The sequence below is a fragment of the Agelaius phoeniceus genome, chromosome 25, assembly GCF_051311805.1.
Source record: "Agelaius phoeniceus isolate bAgePho1 chromosome 25, bAgePho1.hap1, whole genome shotgun sequence".
NCBI classification, from domain to species: domain Eukaryota; kingdom Metazoa; phylum Chordata; class Aves; order Passeriformes; family Icteridae; genus Agelaius; species Agelaius phoeniceus.
Window position 1 is genome coordinate 1,896,056 of NC_135289.1, and position 20,576 is coordinate 1,916,631.

General features: G+C 59.5%; 1 protein-coding gene across 3 annotated transcripts in view; it reads left to right on the forward strand.

The window, feature by feature from the left end:
- The first annotated feature begins 850 nt into the window (after positions 1-850).
- Positions 851-20,576, forward strand: part of GRM4 (glutamate metabotropic receptor 4) — a 34,529-nt gene continuing 14,803 nt past the window's right edge. The window contains exons 1-4 of one of the 3 annotated variants that reach the window (XM_054648570.2): positions 851-1,066; positions 7,072-7,826; positions 13,739-13,955; positions 20,149-20,284. In XM_054648570.2, the coding sequence (XP_054504545.1) occupies positions 7,308-7,826; positions 13,739-13,955; positions 20,149-20,284 (872 nt within the window). In that variant the 5' untranslated portion in view covers positions 851-1,066; positions 7,072-7,307. Of the gene's footprint in view, positions 1,067-1,878; positions 2,023-3,135; positions 3,350-7,071; positions 7,827-13,738; positions 13,956-20,148; positions 20,285-20,576 lie in introns of those variants that run through there. The other 2 variants (XM_077190711.1, XM_077190710.1) reach the window with 2 other exon arrangements.

Consider the following 20,576-nt stretch of genomic DNA (forward strand, 5'->3'; position numbering starts at 1 on the left):
CAAAACGGGCTCCTCTCCACCCTCCTAACCAGGATTTGGGTGGAAAGGAGCCTTTTCCGAGGGCAACCAGCCCGTCTGGGCGCTGGCTGACCCTCACCAGGGCTGCGATTTCGCTGTTACAAACGAGCAACACAAGTCACCCCTCAGGGAAAATGAGGCTGGGATTGCGTGTTTGTGGTCCGTGCTCGGTTCTTTGGTGCCCCAGAGCCAGACCCCGCGGATGGGTCCCCCAGGAGGAGCTGGGAGCTGCGGCAGCCCCGCGTGCCCGCAGGTGAGCGCCAGGGTGTGCCCAAATCGCTCCGGTGACCGAGCAATCACCGCCGTGTCATTACCGTGATGGATCGCAGCAGTTAATGTGTCAATGGCCATTACCAGGGGGTTGTGTTTTCGCTGGATTAATGAATCGACACCGCACGACGGGCTCCTCGGAGCCGCGGGGCCCGGCGGGGGGGCACAGACGGGGAAAGCAGGCGAGGCAGGAGCCGAGCTCCGCGGGGCGCGGGGTTGGCAGCGTTTTATGGGAGGGAGAAGAGAAGGGCAACGGCTTGGGGTGACAGCATCCTCCCTCGCCGCTGCTTGCGGGAGCTGCTCCCACCTGGAAACGGGAATTGGAGGATGGCTGTCGCTGCAGGGAGCCGGAGACCCTCAGCATCCTGGCAGGGAGACCCTTCCTCCAGGAGCCGGGGGTCCCCGCGCTGCGCTAGTGCTTTAAGAGGCTGGCAAAGCCGGCGGCGGGCTTCCCAGCTCCTCTTCATGCAAAACTTCCCCGGCCCCGGCTCTCCTCCTCCTCCCCCTTTTCCCCCTCCTCCTCCCCCTTCTCCACCTCTTCCTCCTCCTCCTCCTCCTCCTCGCCGCGGCTGCGGTGCGCGGAGCGCGGCGGGTCCCGCCCGGCTGCGGCTCGCTCGGCTCCCGGGCCGGGCCGGGGCTGGGGGGGCCGGGGCCGCCCCCGCCGCACGCCGCAGGGCCCCCCCGGGCTGCCCGCGCCCCCGGGCCGGGGGCGGATCGCGGCACCGGGCACCGGGCGGAGACGGGGCCGGCGGCGCCGCCAACTTGGCACTGCCCGCGGGTAAGTGCGGGCGGCGCGGGGGGAGCATCCCGGTGTCCCCGCACCTTCCCCCGGGGCTGGAGTGCCCCTCGCTCCCCCTCCCTGCAGCCTCGCCGCTCTCCCCCTCCACAACGCTCCGGCGAATTTTCCGCCTTTCCTTCTATTTTTGGGCTGGGGGGGCTGCGACAGCGGGGGCTGCAGCCCGGAACCCCCAGCGCTCCCCCCTCTCCCACTCATCGCATTTTCATTGCTGGGGACTGCGGAGCGCTGCCCCCTCCTCGCCCCGCTGCTCCCCCCATCGAGGGGCACGGAGGGCACCCCTTGCCCCGGTCCCCAACCCGCCACCTTTGTCCCCAGAGGTGCCCACTGGCCGGCGAGGGCTCCGGGAGGGGAGCTGGGGGCTCGTCCGGACGGAGGGGGCTGGCAGGGGTCGGGGCAGGAGGCGGCGGGCAGGGGCGGGTGGCCGTGACCGTGGCCGAGCCGCCGGCGGGGGCTGCCCTCGCCTCGCCGCAGCGGGCAGCGCCCGCAGAGCCGCCGCAGGGCAGGGCAGGGGGGACAGGGGAGCTGCGAAGGGCTGAAGGCGCTTCCCCTGCCGGCTCGGAGGGGCTGTGGGGGGTACGGTCCTTCCTCGGCGCCGGAGCGACCCCTCGGAGGCAGCCCTGGGCCGGGCAGAGCCCCGCTCCGGCACGGGGTCGGTTCCTCTCCCGAGCGTTCTCCCGCTCCTTGGCGCTCTCCGGGCGAGCGGATCTGAGGCGTCGGGAGCCGCTGGGGAAGTTGGCAACCGTGAGAAAAAACCGGAGAACTCTCCCACTGCCTGCCCGGGTGCAGCCCCGCCAGCCCTCCTCCTCCTCCTCCTCCTCCTCCCCTCGGTGTGATGAGTTTGCCGTGCTCTGCCAGCCGGGTGATTTTCCGTGGGCTGCTCCGGCGCTGGGGGATGCCCGCTGCCTTCGGCGGCGGCTGCGACGGAGAGGCTGCGGGTGAGTCACCGCCTTTGCCATCGCCATCAGCGCTGCAGGTGACCTGTGGCTCGGGGCTCGGCGGGGGTGGCACCAGGCAGGGCTGGCTGCGGTGGCACCTCAGGAACCCACGGGCAGTGGCCGTGTGCCCCGGGCAGGGCTCGGGGAGGGGCGGAGGGATGGAAGGATGGAAGAGAAGGAGCAGAGCTGATCTGTTGAATGCAGCGAGGAGCTCGGGAAAACACCACGAGAACTGCCAAAAGAATAAGCTCGTTTCCTTCCCCGCGTTTGAGCCCTGTAAGCAGCGTTTATCTGCATCAGGCAGTGGGGGATGCTCTGTGGGAAGTGCCGGGCAAGGCTGTGAGGGGGAGAGCTGGGACAAGACCCTTTTCCCTGTCACCTGCCACCTCTGCGCCGCGGTGCTCGCTCCGATGGGATGTGCAGAGATCCCTCTTTATTCTGGCCAGGCTGGAGGGGCAGTGCTCCTGGTGGGGGTGGTCCCTCTGTGATGGCAGAGGGTCCCCATGGGCAGTGGTGGCTCCAGTTGCCCCGGGCTGGGGGGCTACAGGCAAAGCCCTTCTAAGGATGGCATCAGGCACTGGTTTAGGGGTGCTGAGCTGCACCTCGGGGTGTCGGAGCAGCGTCAAGGGGATTTTCCCATGGGAATCCAAGCTCGAGTGGAGCCATGGCCTGGCCCCACATGCCAGGGGCCAGCATCGCCCTGCGGAGCAGCCTGACGGCTCCCCGAAAAAGAGCATCACGTGCTTCAACTTTGGCATCAGGCAGGAGGAGGATGGATTTGTCAGCTCAGCCACCCCCTTCCAGCTCTTCCCAGAAAGGCAACGGCTTGAAGAAGTGGCAGGTCCTAATTATAACATACGTGAACCCGCGCCCGCCGCCCTCCCCGGCTTCGTGCCCGCTGCGGGCACCGGCTCTTCCTCCCGGGCACTGCATCTCACCGAGGGTTTTCCTCCCTGCAGTTCCCTGGATGGCCCCGCACAGAGCCTGGCTCAGGATGGGGGTCTCTGGAGTCACCGCCGGGGGGGTGTGGGCAGGGGCTGGCACTGCCAGACCGCAGTGTCGGGGCGTGGGTGTGATGGGGAGCGGGGACACCGCGCGCTGCCGCGGGCACCGCCGGGCACCAGCAGTCAGGCCGTGCTCTCGCTCAGAGCCAGCACCGTCCCAAATTGCAGATGGCGATAAAAAATTAATTGCGGGATTCTGCTGCACGTGGCAGGAGCGGGGACCAGCACCAGCGGCGGCTCCTTCCTTCCCTCCCTCCTTCCCTCCCTGCCGCTGGAGCTCTGCGCTGGCTGCCCGCGGACGCCTTGCGCCGCCTGCCCGCAAGGTGAGCTGCTGCTCTCTCTCCGCTTGCTCCGGGGCTGGATCCTGCTCGCCTTCCCCCCCTGCCGCGCCATCCCATCCTTCAAAGTGAGGGATTAGCCCTGACCCGCTTGGCAGCGGGAGGGAGGCGGAAGGAGAGGGCTTGCTGCAGTTAAGGACAAATATAAATATGGTGTGATAAATGTTCCCTGGATTTCCTCTGTGCCCTACGGGAGCACTTTTGGTTGGACTTCAGCATCCTTCAGGAGATGCTCCGGGGCACTGAGGTGGGTGGTCATACCCAGCTTTTCCCCACCACGGGGCTCTGAGCCGGGTGCTGGCAGGACCTGGCTGCAGAGAGGACGAGTTGGCACCTTGGTGATGGGCTCGGGCTTGTGCGAGCGTTGTGCTATCGGTTCATGCATCGATTGAGGGGTTGCTGGGGCAGGGCTGTGTTTTGAGCTCACTGGGGGGTTTGGATGGTACAATCTGGGGTCTCTGCTGCCTGCTGAGCCGTAGCCTTGCTTCTCCGAGCGGACACTGGGGTACTGGACCTGAATACTTAAGGTTTTGCCTGTCGGGAGAGAACTTAACCTGGCATCCCCTCCCTCTGTCCACGTCTCAATTCTGCTCTACTTCATGGAGCTTTTGCAATTAAAAAGACCAGGAGCCAAGCAAAGTACCCTGTAGCTGCTTGCAAGCGGGAAGAGTGAGTGTACACTAATTGGGATATTGTGCTGCCTGCTGGCTGGCCCTGCTTGCTGGAGGAAGAGCAGGTGGGGAAAGAAATAGCCTTGATTTTCAAAAAGATGCTGTGGAGCTGGTAGGAACCAGTGTGGCTTAAGCTGGCACAGCCCTCCCAGTGCCAGGGCTGGGCTGGAATCTCTGGTGCTGGTGGAGCTGGGCTCTTTGGCAGCTGGGGATGGGTGCAGGTGAGTGCTGGGTGCTCTTGGCTGATTATTGCTGCATCTCCTGGGCTGTAACCAGCTCAGCTTCTGCTGGGTTTAACAAGCCCCAGAAAATGCTCTGGCTTTGAACTGGGAGATGATGGATCCTGCTGCAGGCAGAGCTCTGGGCAGTGGGGTCTGTCCGGAGTGTGTCCACCACAGTCCAGCCCGGGCAGTGCTCACAGGGATGTGCAGGAGGAGCTGCGGGAAGGAGCCACAGAGGCAATGCCTGGGGTGGCTGGTTGCTCCTCCAGGCGCTGGAGAGGGTTTTGCAGCAGGAGATCTCTGTGATGTGGGGGAATTTTTAATCAGAGTTTGATTTCATGGAATCACAGAATGGTTCGGGTTGGAAGGGACCTTAACGCTCATCCAGTTCCAGCCCTTGAAATGGGCACGGACACTTTTCACTCGACCAGGTCGCCCCAAGAGGGGCTCGCCTGCCCAGCTGAGCCCTCTCCTGTTCCTTCCAGGGCCCTCCGTGGCTGACGATGCCGGTGGCCCGGTGGCCACCACTAGAGGGGGGCAGGATGCCACCGTGCTCCATCCATGTCCGGGGCGCCGGGACCCGCAGGGCTCTGCCTGTGCTGGGGCAGCAGCACCGGCTCCCTCTGCCCTGGCGCTGCTCAGCCCACCCTGGCTCGGGCAGGGGATGACCCACACCCGGGAGATCTCGGTTTGCTTGGTGCTTGTGCCACCTCCCAGATCCAGATCGGGCTGTGGCATAGCCGGGATGAGGGCGATGGGAGGGCTCTGTCCTCACCGATGCTGTGCTGGTGCAAGTAGGAGAAAGCAGATTTTCTCCTTCCTTTGGGGCTGGGGTAAGCACCGTGCTGAGTGATGATCCTACCCTGTAATTGCCTTATTGCCACCCTCGTGGTGCCCCTGTGGAGCCGGGCAGGGGGAACAGGAGGGTGGCTGTGGCCCCTCGCTGCCCGGTGTGTGTGGGTAAGGATGTTCCCTGCTCCGTGAGCACCTGCTGTAGGCAGGTGTCTTCTTCCAGATGTGCACCTCCCTCCAGATGTGCCCCTGGTGGAGCAGCTGCTTTGGGGAGGCTCAGGCATGGTGGAACCAAGGTCTGGGCTGTGTGGAAGCAGCGACCTGAGTGTGGCTGAGGAGCTGCTGGGGACAGGTGGAGGGGACAGGGGTGCTCATCTGTCACCCCTTCCTGGGCCGTTTGCAGCAGGGGCTCATCGGGTAACTCCGGCTCCATCTCCCCCGTGAGGGATCCAAACCAGCTCCCTCCTCCTCTCCCCATTATTTGTGCTTTCTTCTTGCCTGCCGTGATATTTTTACCTTCAGTTCGTTCAGATTATATGATCAAAGGAGCCACAAAGGGGAGAGAACAGAGAGGGAAAAAGCTTAAAAGAAGAAAGGGAAAGGCAGTGGGCTCTGGGGGCACTGCCAGCTCTGCGGGAGCTGCCGTGGGCTCTGAGGGTTTTCCTGGGAGCAGGTCCATGGTGTGAGCATCCCACCTTTGATGGGCAGAAGTGTTGCAGCTCCAGGGATGAGGGTGGGAGAGCTGACCTGCTTTTGGCTGGTGCGGGGCTCTGAAGGCAGCTGTGGTGTCTGAGCATCCCTTTATCTCCCCATCCTCCTCCTCCTCCCCAGCACGGGCAGAGCCTGACCCACTCCCAGACCGTGCAGGAGCCACATTCCCCTGCTCCGTGCCCACTGGTGATGTGTGGGGTGCTCCTTGCAGGGGAACAGGACCATGCAGAGCTCTGATCCCTGTCCCTGATCCCCATCAGAGCAGGGCTCTCCCAGCAGGCTGGGGCGGGGGTTTTGCTGCAGCATTCCCAACCTCCTGCCTTTGGAAGCACAGAGCTGGGCACCGGGTAATTCTGGTTCCTTAAAAGCCCCGGCTGTCAGAATCGCTTTGGAGATGGGCCTTCAAGCGGCTGCGGCTGCATCGGCTGGGGAGGTGCATAATTTATGGAGGTGAGTTGAAGCCAGGGTCCTCCTGGCTGGGATGGCTGCGGAGCAGGAGCACCCTTGGGGCTGGTGAGACTCTGTCCAGCAGCTGTGGGCTTGGGTGCCGGCTCTGAGCTTGAGCTGAGGTTAATTTAAGCTGTTTCCTTGGTCTCACTGTTGCTGCTCGTCCTGCCTGGGGAATGCATTTGCCGGCTCGGCTCCTCGCTGCTTTTGGTGCCTGCATTAATCATGCGCTGCCCTCAGCATCCATCAGCGGCTGCTGGGAGAGACGGCGGGGATGGGCACGAGGGCGAGCCTGCCTCGGGGGGAAACTGAGGCAGGGGCTGTGCTGCTGGGACAGGGACAGCTCAGGTGCTGTCGATATCTGCTGCTGGAAGCCGTCGATAACGGAAGCAGCTGCTGGTTCAGGAATCGGTGCCCTGAAGGGAGAGCGGCAGGAGTGCGGGGCTTTGGGCTGTGACTCGGATCTGGAACGCTGGGTTTTGGCAGTGCCTGGCTCTAGCTGAGGATGCAGACCTCAGTCTGTGGGGCTCCAGACAAGTGGGCTTGTGGAAGGTGACTGAAAAACCAGCTGGGAAAAAGTACGGGTGTTTTAGGATAGGCAGGGACCAGGGCTGGGGGGTGTGTGTGGGGTTTGCTGCACTCTGAGCACTGTCTTGGGACACCCTCTCAGTTCCCTTCAGAAGGGACAGGGTCTCAGGGCCCCCTCTGGCCTGTGCTGTTCTGTGGGGCAGTGTCCCTGAGGCCCTAAATCTATTTTTTTGCAATAATCCCTAGTGCTTATTTCCACTGATGAAAGCCTGGAACAGCCAATGTCCTTTTCCTGCTCCTGCCTAATTTTCTCTTCCCTTTTCCCTGTCCCTCCAAGGTCTCCGGAGGAAGGACCCAAAGCTTTGCGTGGGCTCGTGGCTCTGCTGCTGTCTCTCCTCTCTGGTGTAGCCATGCAGACCCCAGCACCCTCCTGCATCCCGACCTCCCTGTGCTCCCCCGGGGCCGGCAGCACCGTGGGGAGCCGCTGACGGAGCCATGCCGCCCGCCCAGCCCAGCCCGGCCCCCTGAGTGCCGCGTTCCCGGCCCGAGCTCTGCCCCAGCACGGCCTTGGCGATGAGCGGGGGTCACTTTTGCATGGAGCGTTTGTCCTTCTGCCTCCTCCTGAGTGCCTGGAGCTGGGGGTGGGCGCCTGGGGGTGCTGCCAAGCCCAAAGGCCAGGGCTACCCGCACATGAACTCCATCCGCATCGACGGCGACATCACGCTCGGGGGGCTCTTCCCCGTGCACGGCCGGGGCGCCGAGGGCAAAGCCTGCGGGGAGCTGAAGAAGGAGAAGGGCATCCATCGCCTGGAGGCCATGCTCTTCGCCCTGGACCGCATCAACAACGACCCCGACCTGCTGCCCAACATCACGCTGGGCGCCCGCATCCTGGACACGTGCTCGCGGGACACGCACGCCCTGGAGCAGTCGCTGACCTTCGTGCAGGCCCTCATCGAGAAGGACAGCACCGAGGTGCGCTGTGTCAGCGGGGGACCCCCCATCATCACCAAGCCGGAGCGCGTGGTCGGCGTCATCGGCGCCTCGGGCAGCTCCGTGTCCATCATGGTGGCCAACATCCTGCGGCTCTTCAAGGTAGGGCTCGGCCAGGTGAAGGGAAGCCCTCGGCAAAACCCCTGCGGGTGCTTTGGCAGCTTTTCTCCTCGTGTGCCTCTTCCTCCACAGCTGGGGGGAGGCAGGGCTGGTGCTGTTAAAATGCTTCTCCTGCCTCCCCCGGGTCCCTGGGGATCCCTTCCTCCATCCCTTCTCCAGTGACGACACTTGGAGCAGGAGGATTTTTGTCTCATCTTCCCCGGTTTCGTGGCGCTGGTGCTCCCACCCTGTGGAGGGGGCTGGATGGGAGGTGGGCTGAGGGTGGGTGTGCTGCTGGTTCTGGGGGATGCTCCCTTGGGGGTGTGGGTTCTCCCCAAAATGTAAATCCCACCTGAGCCAGAGGGCTGGAGGCAGCCATGGCCGATGGCAGGGACAGCTGGGGCTGCTCTGCTCCGGTCTAAGGGGACATCAGCCAGGCTGGGGATGCTTGTCCTGTGCCACCAGCCCCAGAGGTGCTCAGGCTGTGGTGGGATGAGTAGGGCTCTTCCTCCTGCTCTGTGCCAGCTGCAGGAATGCCGAGGAGTTGATAATTCCTTTCCCCCTTGCTGTACATTTATTTATCCACAACCCGTCCCTGGGCTGCAGAGTGTGTGAACAAGGGTTCCTCTGCAGAAATGAGGGAGAAATGTAAATATTCTGCACCTCCAGTGGCAATGGTGGTGCCATTGCCATCCTGGCCTTCTCCCAGCACCCTGAAACCCCTGTGTTCTGCAGGATTGGTGCTGTTTCCCCCTCTGTCTTTCCCCTCCTCTTCCTCTGCCAGCCCATTGTGCTGAGAGCTGGGTCCCCTCCTGGGAGGGCTGGAAGCTGTTAAGTGAAGACGGAAGAACCAGATCGCTGATGGAGTTTGATTTTTCTGGGTCCCTTTTTTTTTAAAAACGTGTTAATGTTCCAGGCAACGAGTGAGAGGGCTATTCAATAATTAAAATAATATAAATTAGAGAGAGTGGGAGGAACTTAAAAGCTATTTGCCAAGACAAAAAAGATTGAATACTTGTTCTGGAGAGGAGGAGGGAGGCTGGAAGTGGGGAAGGAGGTAGGAGAGTGACAGTCAGAATAGTCGGGGGCAACTGAAGTCTTTCTAGGTTCTTTTGTTTTTTCCCCTCACCCTTCTCCTCCAGTTTTGGTCCTTGGGCAAAGAGCTGTGACCTGTTCAGAAGGATTTCACTGAGCTCAGGTGCAGCCCTGCCCCAGCTGAGGAGCCAGGCACTGCTGCTGCTGCTGGTGCATCCTGAGCCCCAGGAACTTCAATCCAGAGCTGAATCCCAGCCCAACGGGGCAGGGAAGAAATGCAGATGGGGGGACGAACAGAGACTTCAAAACCCCTTGGGAGAGGAGAATAAGGAAAATCTCAGCCTTTCCTAGACAGCAAGGAATCCCAGTGGGGGGGTTGGTGCCCTCCTCGGTGGTCCCAGCGCAGGGACACCATTCCCATGGGATTGGGGTCATGTCTGGGCACAGCCATTCCTGCAGCAGGCAGGGGCTGGGAGTTTGGGGGGTCTGGAGGCTCTTCCCCCCACCATGACCCGAGTGCTGCTGCTGCTCTTTGTTATTCAAACACTGCTTTTATGGCAGGCACATGCTTAAAATGAGAATAAGGCGACTTCCATTTCACGCCGCCGCTGACCTTTAAGCGTGGGTGACTCTGCTCCGAGGTTCAGCAAAACACTGACTGCCTCGGGCACAGGCAGCTGCCTCTGGCCATTCCCTGGGGCATGGCACTTGCTGGAGCTCTGCTCTCACTTGGCCCTGTGTTGCTGTGCCCCTCCTGTCCCCCTCGGTGCTCCCCCAGCATGGGGACGTTGGCAGAAAGTGCTGGGAGCTGGCAGAGGGGGACCCTCCCTGCGGGGTGTTCCAAATGCCCTCTGAGTGTTCAGGTTTCTGGAGTGCTCAAGTGGTTCTTGGGGAGGGCTCCAGCACATCTGGGAAGGCTCCAGCACATCTGAAAGGGCTCCAGGATACCCAGCAAGCAGCATAGAGTGAATCAGAGTCCACCCAGGTGAGAAGCCCACACACGCCCAGCACAGCAGCACCCCCAGTCTTCCCCCTTCTCTCCTGTGGCCATGAGCACACTGCAGGTGGCTGCTCCTGTCTCAGAATGATGCTCTCCCTGCTGTGGTCCCTTGTCCCATCCCACACTCCCTCCTGTGCACCTCTCCCTGCTCCATCCCCTGCAGACCCCCCAGCCCTCCCTGCTAGGCTGGGCCTTGCTCCTCCCTGCCAGGGCTTTTGTCGCTCTGCACCACATAAATAAATAACGGGTCCTTCGTTAGCTGCCGCCTCCTAATTAAAGCTGTACATCAGTGGAACAACTTGCAGATGTGGCATCCTCTGTCCAAGCTGGTTTCATCGCTCCTCGTCGCTCTGCCTGCAGAAAATCCTTTCCCCAAATCCATGCTCTGGGCTCTGTGTGATAGCATCTCCCTGGCGTCACTGCCAGAGCGCTCTGGCACCTTCCAGCTCCTTCCCACCCCTTGCTGCTGCCTCTGCAGCCCCAGCTCTACCCACTGGCTCCTGAACCACCACAGCAGTGATGGTGTCAAGGAATCCAGGCCCTTCTCCTGCAAATGGGATCCCCTAAAAGGGATCTGAGGCGCGCTTTTCGTCCCCATCCAGAAAGAGCTGTGCCAAGTTGGAGTGCAAGCGCTCAGCGTGGGGTGAGCAGCCAGAGGATGGCTTTGACACGTGCCAGGCACTTTGAGGTGGCTGTTTCCTCTCGGTGGCAGCGAGTGCAGGCGCTCTCTGCAGCGCAGGGCTGTTGTTCAACATGAATAATTCACCTGAGGACGGCGCTGCCCGCGCTGCAGCCGGGCACTGGGCACCCGCAGCCCCACGAGGCTGCGCTGCCTGGGGCTGCCAGGTGCAGAGCTGGGTCAGCCCCTGGCTCTGAGCCCCTCCTGGCAGTGCTGAGCCCCTCCTGGCAGTGCTGAGCCCCCTGGCTCGTGGCAGGGTGCCCTGAGGCTGTGGGGGCAGTGGGGTGGAGGGATTCAGGACAGCTTCCCCACTGAGCAGGTAAATAACCTTCACTGAGCGGGAAGGGGGACGCTCTGATTAATCACCCGCTGCTGCCACTTCATTTCCTTGCTCTTCACTGGGCTTATTGAAACAAATTGCAGCTGCCTGGCTCCCCTGGGCTGCCCCCAGCCCTGAGGGGTCCCTGGGCACAGCTTGCTGAGGAGGAGTGGGACAGGTGGCGGCAGGGATCAGGGACAGCATCCTCCTGCGCCTGCTGTGCTTCCTGGAGTTTTAGTTCTGTCTTTTCTCTCTCCAGGGAGATGCCAAGGGCTGCATCCTGGGCCTGACCCTGTGCCCAGGAAGGGGCAGCAGGACGGGGCTGCAGCTCCTTCCATCCCAGCACTGAGTTCCAAGCAGCCCTGCTCAGCTCCTCCCTGCCCCAGCCCCTGCGGTGCTTTACGCTCTCCCTAATTAAAAGCTGCCATCCAAATGGCTCGATGATGGAAATTCTAATTAAATCAATTCCATCTTGTCGGCGAACCAGGGCTTTGCATAAGATATGCATGAAATTAATAATTATGGGGAGGGAATTAGCTGCTCCTGACCCTGTATCTGGCATGGGGGAGTTGGTGCAGGAGCCCCCTGCTTGTGGGGTGCTCCTGACCAATGTGTTCAGCTCTGGCTCTGCAGTGGTTTTGGTTGTTTTTGGTTGTTTTTTGGTTGGTTTTTGGTTGGTTTTTGGTTCTTCCTGCCTGCTCAGGCTGCTGTTGGCATCAGTGGTTTAAGCCTGAGCTGGGATGTGCTGAAATTGCTGCCTTTGCCTAATTCTTACCAGCCTGGGGGGATTCTGTCTCCTGCTGGTGGAGGAAACACCACAGCAGCTCCTGAGCCACATTAATGATGGGTGATCATGGAGGGTACCAAATGCAGCTTTCCCAGTGCATTTGAGGTCAGTCACACCAGTCCCTTGACCCTGGGGGAGCAGGATGACATCTCTAGCCCCAGCTCCCACCATCCCAAGGGATGTTTCTCCAGGCTCAGGGTGCTTCTGGGTGATGATTTTTGATTCGAAACAAGAGAAGGAAGGAGGTTTAACCCCTGCCCTGGGATCACTCCCTACTCTTGGTGGGACAAGGAACTCTTGGGGTGCAGGAGAGCTGCTCCTCCTAATTTCCTCAACACAGGAGTGTTTGTCCCAGGCTGGAGATGAACCAGACAAGGGACCACCAGTGCAGTAAATTTGCAGTTGAGAGATGTTTCCAGCTCCTTCTTCTACTGCATCCTTCTTTCTAAGAACCTTGAATTCCCTGCCTGCATTTTGCTTTTATGTACCTAAAAGGACTTTTGTCTTTTATCTGAGAAAATAGCTGGTGCCAGGAGTTGGGCTATCAAAAAGGCAGAGGGGGGAAAAGGCAGAAGAAATCTATGAAATGGTCATTTGGGAACTGGTATTTTATTTTCACTTTCATCCAAGGCAGAGGAGCGAGGGGAAAAAGCCCTTTCCTTTTGTTTATTAAAATACAGCTTCCACTCCATAGCCTCTGGATCAACAGGTATTTTCTGGGCTTTGTGTTCCAGCTGAGGCTGGAGCAGGATGGGCAGCCCAGGGGTCAATCCAGGCTGTTGGAGCTTGGGTGGGATGGCAGTGGCGTGGGGAATAGCTGGGACCTCTCCATCCCCAGTGCCCTGTGGAAGAGATGAAACCAAAACACTTGGCAGGGGAAAAAACCATTGGGAAAGGACTCTCTGGAGAGGCAGGGGTGCATCCCTGCCCCCAGATCACCTTTGAGGTGGGCACGGCCTCCATGCCGAGCCCGTGTCCCTCCTGCAGGCTGGGCAGGGAAGGGGAGGGGTTGTGCTGGGAGCAGCCCCCCTGCTCCCCCCGGGATGAGCGATTGCCAGGCGAGCTCCTCACCTGCTGAGCAGAATTTTAATGGAGTCTCATGCACCGGCTCCAGTCAGAGATCCCCAACGAGCAGATCAGAGCCCCTCGGAACGGAGCACAAAGCAGATTGTCACGGGGAGTAATCCTATTTGTGCCTTGATAAAGATTCCTTCCTCTCCCTCTCCCACTCCTGCTTCATCTCTCCCTTTTTTCATCTCCTGTTTTGCAGGCAGGTAGAAGGGTGGCTGCTCCTTTCCTGGGGCCTTTTAGCATTCAGGTGGAGTCGTGGGTTTATAACACCAGAATCGCATTTAATAGAGAGAGGCAGGAGTGGGAGAGGGGAAAGCACAGAGAAACAAAGGAGGGAACTGGGATATGCAGGGCTGGAGTGGGGCCAGGAGGGTTGGGACACCCAGCCCTGGTGCACATCTCATCCCTGGGCTGCAGCTCCCAGCTGGGCTCCCAGTGAGGTGGCTGGGGCTGATTACACCAACTCGGATTCCAACAGCTGACGGGGAGAACCTGGGCTTGATAATTTAATAAGCCTTTTCCATCTTTAAGATAAATGAGGATGTGTGGCGCGTTTTGGAAATGGAAAGTGCTGTGTAAGTGTTAAACATCGCCTGATCCCGCGGTGCTAAATCATTCCAGTGTGCTGGGAGAGGTGCAGTGGCTCTGGGTAATTTAAGGGGCTTATTTAGGGCTGGGGTGGGGAGGGGCAGGATGGGTTGGATCTGTCCTTCCTGGGGAAGAAGCCAAAGGGAGACCCTGGCAATGCTGGACAGGGCAGAATTATGGTTTTTTCTTTGGTCTCTCCCACACTGGATTCTCCAGAAGCCCTTCTGGGGTCCTGCTGGGTGTTCCTGAGCTCCAGGTGGTCCCCAAGCCCCGATGGAGCACCTGATGGTGGCACATGCTCCACCTACCCCGTGCTCATCCTCAGCTCTCACCTCCCTCTCCTCCAGAGCAAGGCTTGGGGACTGTGGGCATGGCTGTGGGGTGGAGATCATCACCTCCTTCCCCTGATTCTGTGCCTTTCCCTGCTCCATCCCAGATCCCCCAGATCAGCTATGCCTCCACGGCGCCGGACCTGAGCGACAACAGCCGCTACGACTTCTTCTCCCGCGTGGTCCCCTCGGACACCTACCAGGCCCAGGCCATGGTGGACATTGTCAAAGCCCTCAAGTGGAATTACGTCTCCACCTTGGCCTCCGAGGGCAGCTACGGGGAAAGCGGGGTGGAGGCCTTCATCCAGAAGTCCAGGGAGGATGGTGAGTGGATCTCTCCCGGGATGGGAGCAGCTGAGAGAGGAGGAGGAAAGGATAGCACTGGTTGGACTCCTTGGGCTGAGCTGGGATGGATGCTGTGCTCTGGGGGATGGCCCTGGAGCAGGGTGGGTTTTGGGGCTGCCCAAACAAGGATCCAGCAAGGCTTGGGACCAGCAATCCTGGGCTGCCTCAACTCTGCAGGGCAGGCTGCTTTGGGGAAGCATCTCGAGATCCCACTCCTTGCTCCCCAGCTCTGCCGAGCTCACCCCTCCCTCTGTGCCTGAGCCACGGCGCTGGGCGCCTTCCAGAAGACAAGATTTTTACAAATACTCCCAGGTTTTAACAGGAAATCAAGTTGGCACCAGCACGAGCTGCGCCCAATTTTAGTGGAATTATCCCCCAGGGCAGGTGCTTTAATTTGTCTACGGGCTTTGGACAGGCAGAAAGTCCGTGCTCAGCAGAACTCTTTGGGAGGATTTGTCTGGAGGCAAGAAAGCGTTTTGCTGACGGAAGCTCTGGGATGCTTAGGGGGGATTAGCAGCCTTGGGAGCAGCACAGGAGCTTGTGGGGACCTGAACACCAACCCCAGGATGGGTGAGGAGCCCTGGGAATGGCTGCTGTGGGTGCTGCTACCACAAACCAGAGGTGCCCTGGGACCCCACGGAGGGGCTGGCACAGCACTGGGGACCCTCCTGGCTCTGGCATCACCTCAGCCCCCCAGCACAGGGTGGGATGGGAGCTAAAGGGTGTTTTTTGAGACAGTTAAACCCCTGCAGGGCGCAGGCTGCTGCTTATTACAGGCTTAAGTGTGTCTGAATGGCACATTAGGTTCTGGCAAAGTCGGTGGGACACCGGCCTATCCAGAGCCAGTCAAACTGCGTTATGGCCTTATAAATGGATAAAGGGAATAAAAACTTGGAGGTGACGAGCTCCTAATCAAAGCCCTATAAATAGGAGCAGCGTTAATTCCGTCTGTCGCGCGCGCCCTGGCACCGGAGCCGGCTGTGCTTTTAGTATGCAGAGGAACCCATCTGGGGATCCAACTTGGGAGCTGCTCTTCAGGATTTTCACTTGAAAAGTGGAATATTTTTCACGGGGCTGTGGCTTCTCGAGGAGCAGCGCGTGGGGATGCTCCGGAGCGGTGGCTGCAGGGGATGTGTGGAGCTGCAGGTGCAAAGGGGCTGTGCTGGGCGTGTGTGACAGTGCCTGGCAGGTTTGGGGAGGGGCTGGGGATGCTCTGCTGCCCCATCCATGGGTGCAGCCCCCCAGGGGATCTGTGGGACAGCTGAGGGTCTGCACAGGCACGATTCAACTCACGCTCCTCCTCCACTGAGCGCCAGTAAGGAGTGGTGGTTTTGACTGGTGGTCCTGCTGCGGCGTGAGCTCTTCTCCTTTGAGGTACCTGTGGTTACCACGAGCTCCTCTAACCAGATGTTAACGATCTGACAGCGTAATTGCAGAGTAAAGGAGTGCACACGGAGCCAGAGCAGCCACGTGTTAATCTGGGGCTGCTGCAGTCCTGTAATTTGGGTATCCACATAACCTGGCGATTATGTGCATTAGTGATAATTTAGTTATCAAAAAGCAGATTTCCACGGTGCCTGCAGTGTGAGGGCAGCCCGTGTGGTGCCAGTGGTGATGCTGCAGCCCTGACACGCTGCAGGAATGTGGAGATTTGTGGGAGCTGTCTGTGGGGCCCTGGGCAGGTTCTGAGCTGCTCCCTGGAGCATCTCCCTTGGGAGCGACTGTGGTGTGTCAGCCACACTGCTTTGCCCATGGAAGTAGAGCCACAGCCACGAATAATGGTGAGGCTAGACCAAAACTCTGCTTTTTCTTTTTTTTTTTCCGCTTTATTTTATGTATTTAACCCACCCAAGCCGTGCCATGTTTGGTGGCAATGCCAGGCTGGAGGAAGAGCAGACTCTGCCCACTTCACCTCTCTGTCTCCCCCTGTGCAAACTGGCCAGACACCAGACACCTTTACACAAGCACAGATTTATTGGGAAGGGGTGAAGGATCTCTGGGATATTCCTGGCTCTCAGCTGCATTTCTCCAGCAGCCTAAAGGACCCTGTGATTTGTCACAGCTTCCAGGGGCCTGCAGCCTGTCAGAGGGACGGACAGGGCTGCCAGCTGAGCGAGGATCTGGCCTGTGCCAGGCTCTGTCAAGTGCTGGAGATTCCCGTGGGGGTGTTTATGCTGGGGGAATGGCCAGGCACAACCCCAGCCCCCCACGCTGGCTCTGCCCGGGGGTTCCTCACCCACCCGGCTCAGGCTGAGCAGCTCCCGCTCTCCTCCCCACAGCGCTCTGCTTCATTTCTCATGCCAAGCCCGAGCCTTCAGAGTCGGGTTTTATTTCCATCAGGCAATAATGCTCATTGCTGTCGTTAGCAGCTCGCACTCAAGCTGTTTGCTTTCTGATGCATTATCAACTTGACCTTCAGTTTCAATTTTTAGCAGAGCCTCACGTTGAAGCTTCACAGCGCAGCGGAAAACGGTTCTGCTTGAGGCACAAAGCGACCTCCGACAGCGATGCGGGGAGGAAACTCGCCCTGGAGATGGGCTGTTCTTGCAGCTGGGGCTGGCCCTGGGCTACCACAACAGACTGACCTGGGTGGCTGTTACATCTTTATTCATTTCTCTTTTTATCTTTATCCATGTTTGCGGTCGCTCTGGTGATGATGCTGTTGGCCCCTGGTGGTTGCTGGTGGCTGCGCTGGTGGCTGGAGAGTCCTTATTCACCAGAGCGCTGCTTTTTGGGTTTTAGCATTGCAGAGATGTTCAGTCTGCAAAGGATGTGTTTTCTTCAGCCATTTTAAAGTGTTTTGAGTGCATTCTGCTCCCAATATCCATCCTACTCCCCCAGAGCATCCTGCACTGGCAGTGGCTGTCAGCTGGATGGCAGGGCCAGCAGCGGGGTGTCCCTGGTGTCCCCACCTCCAGCCCCTCTGTCCAGCATTTCCCCATGCCCCTGACCTGTGGCATCACTTTGGTGGTCTGATAGGCCCACCCAGGACCCTCTGGCTCTGCGTTGTTGAGGTCTCTGCTGTCTCCAAGCTCTTGGAGATGAGGGCTGGGATGGATGTCTGTAATGGAGCTGGCCTGTGCCACACCTTGGGTCTGAGGGGAGGGGAATATTCCCAGCCCAACTCCTTAGTCACGTACCTGGATCAATTTTGCTGCCGTTTCCCCCCCACTATTGTTTCATCCTTCACTAAGTTTTCCATATTTTTAGTGAAGAGCCTGATGTATATTTGTGATGTGTTTGCTCATCCCCATGTGACATCCCTGGCTGTCTCTCTCTGGTTCCAGCCGGGCTCATTACTCGCGGTGGCTGCACCAGGAGGTCGCCCCCAAAAAGCCACTCCCAAATCTTGAGGCAGCAGCTTTGAGCTCAGCATTTCGGTCTGCATTTCCCCCTGATGGCTTCTTCTGTGATCATTTGCTTCCTGGAGGCTTTGAAGTGACACAAACAATGAGTCCCAGGGCAGAGGAGCAGCGCACTGCTCCCAGTGAATCCCAGTGAATCCCAGTGAATCGGGAATCTCAGGGGAAGGCTGGAGTTAGGAGGGGAGCTGGGAATGGGAATGGGAATGCCATCGCTGCTGGGCTGTGCAGAGCCTGATCCCTCCCCAGAGTGCCCAGCACTGCCTGGGGTGGGGGGAGCACCCACATCTGCATGGCTGAGCCAGTCCCTGCTTTACCCCCTCAGCCAGGTCCCTGCTTGCTGCCAGCTTGGCAGGCTCTGCGGGAGCGCTGGCAGAACCCCCTGAGCCAGGAGCTAATTAAGCACCGGTAATCAAGAGGGGAAGCCGGAGTGGTTGCGCTCCCACCGAGCCGTAATGGTGGAGATTAAACCCTGACCCGTGTTTGACAACAGGCGTTCCCAGGAGGGTCCCTGCGGCCCCGGGGGAGGTGAGATCCCACCGGGACCAGAGGGATTGAGGATGGCACAGGCAGCGTGGCAAGGGGAGGTTTGGAAGTGGGCTCAGGCTGGGTTTTCCAGGCTGTTTTTTGCCTCAAGTGCCCTGTGGCACCAGTGATGAAACTCGTGGGATGTTGTCTGAGCATCCTCCAACTGCCTGGCCCCAGACTGTCTCCAGCAGCTGCTGGTGGGGTGTTCCCCCATCCCCAATATTCCCGCTCCTCTTTGGTCCTTTCCCAAGCTGGGGGAGGAGGAGAGGGGTCCCCATGCCTCACCTGCTGCCTTGTCCCAGAGTCACCCTTTGTCCCAAGTCAGGGAGCAGTGCTGTGCCATCCTGCTGGAGTAGGGAGAGTGGTCACCTCCTCGCCATTGCTGCCGCCCCTCGCTTTGATTTCTGGCTTTAGAGGAGAATTTTGACTAAATGGATTTTTGTGCAAAGACATGGGAGCATCACTCGGCAAATCCCCTTCCCAAACCACACAGCCACTGCCCCCCGACACCCTGGACTTCTAGCTGTTGGCGATTACATTTTCATTAATTAAGGAGATAAAAACATTGTCAGCATCTGCTGTGGGAAGCAGGGGCTCCCTGGCCCTGCAGGCTGTCACCTGGAGGAGCTGTGTTCCTCGTTAGTTTGATTTAACGAAGCAGCCGAGTAACATCGCGGTCATTTCTGAGCTGCCATCGATTTAACCTCTTGTTTATTTATGGTTCCATCTCCTCTGCCACATGTGCAGGGAGATGTTCCCTAGCACGAATGCCTGGTGGCACTCAGGTGTGTGCCTGTGCCAGCCCCCAGCTGCCACTCGTGTGCACACTCCTGCCTGGCTGTGCCAGGGCTTTTGGAAGGCTCTCAGTGCTTGCAAACTGCTGCTTTTGTTGGATTTTCTCCACTGATTGCCATGGAAACTGTAATTAAGCTGCATGGTGGCCCCTGGCAGTGTGCTGTGACACCCTGGCCTGGCTGGGGGCTCTGTGGTGGCCAGGGTGAGTGTCCCCAGGCTGGGACATTCCTGTCCTGCTGGCGCTGCCGGCTGCTGCCCGCCTCGCCCGGCTGATCTGTCTGTTTATCCAACTCCCTCCTCTCCATCCATCTGGCTCCCCATATGGGAAACAAGCAGCAAATTGGCCCAATTTCTTACCACAGGAAAACAAACCCCCAAAAAACCCCTGGAAAGCCCCAGCCAGGTGGGGGGGGGATGCTGTGCCCCATCCCTGCAGCTCTCCCTGCCTGCTCAGCACCCAGCACATCACCCTTCTCTTGGGTTTTGGCTGAAAGGAGCCAAATTTTCCCAGTTTTCCTGCAGCCCCAGTAGGGAGTGAAGTCCCCTGGAGCCTGTCCCACCTTATCCCATCCTGCTCCTCTCCAGGGCTGTGCTCTGGGAGTCTCTCCCAGCCCCGGGTGGTAATTATGCTGACCTTTGCTTGAGCTGAGATCTGTTAGTGGCAGGAGGCATCAGCCGTGTCATTTACTATGCAAATTGAGACCATCAATTACATCCAGAAGGTCCTGCAATGTTTAATTCTCTCTTCCATCTCTCTCTTTATTGGCATCTGCAGAAATGCAGGAGCAGGAGGGCTCTGGCTTTTTGGAGCTGGAGGTTGGGAGCCCAGCAGTGAAGTGTGGGGGCTCTTCCAATTGTCTCTTTTAATTTTAATTACCTGCTTTTGCAATGGCTCCTTGGAAAGCTGGTCTGGAACTTGGCCAGTGCCATAGGGATGGGAACAAACCCTTCTGCAGGGCCTGGCTGCTCTGTGGTGAAGGGCTTGTCTGCTCTTCCCATGGGGTGGCTCTGCCAGAGTTTGACCATTCTGTGTGCAGAGCCCTTTGCAAATCCTGGGCTGGGGAGGGGCTGGTGCTTGGAACAGGCTGGAAAATCCTCACTGAGCTGCTGGGATGGACTGTGTGTCTGTCCTGGGGACGTTTGGAGTGTGATGTGGTGGTGGCTGAAGGTGACAGGTACCAGAGGAGCGGGTGGGAGGCGGAGAGGAGCTGTGCAGATGCAGAGTGGGAGGGAATGTGGTGCAGAAGGGCTGAGGGGGGGAAGAGGAGGGCTCAGGGCAGGGCTGGGGGACACGTCCCAGGGGGTTGGGTGGTGGCCAGGAGGTCTGGCCTGAGGAGGTGGTGAAGTGCTCAGCCCCTCAGTGGGAGTGCTGGAGACACCCAGCTTGGCCTGTTGGGCTGAGGAGCCCTGCATGGTGAGAGGGACCATCCCCAGGGGACAGGGGCTTGTGGGGTGTCTCAGTGCCAGGGGGGCTCTCTCTGCTGCAGGCGGGGTCTGCGTGGCCCAGTCCGTGAAGATCCCGAGGGAGCCCAAGCCGGGCGAGTTTGACAAGATCATCCGCCGGCTCCTGGAGACCTCGCACGCCCGCGCCGTCATCATCTTCGCCAACGAGGACGACATCAGGTGAGGAGAGGGTCTGGGCAGGGATGCACTGGGATGTGTCTGCAGTGGGGACAGGCTGCACTGTGTGGCATGGCAGGGAATGTCTGCAGTGGGGACCCACTCAGAGCGGCCACCTGGCAAGTGGCTGCCACACAGAGCCAGCAGAGGAAAATCCCCTTCCCATCAGTTTTGGCAGCCCTGGATATCCTGAGCTGCTGCTCACACCACGCAGGGGCTGCTCCCAGCTGGCCAGGGCAGGACCCAGGCACTGGTTCTGCTTTGCAGAGCAGCCCCAGCCCCAGCGTGGCAGAGG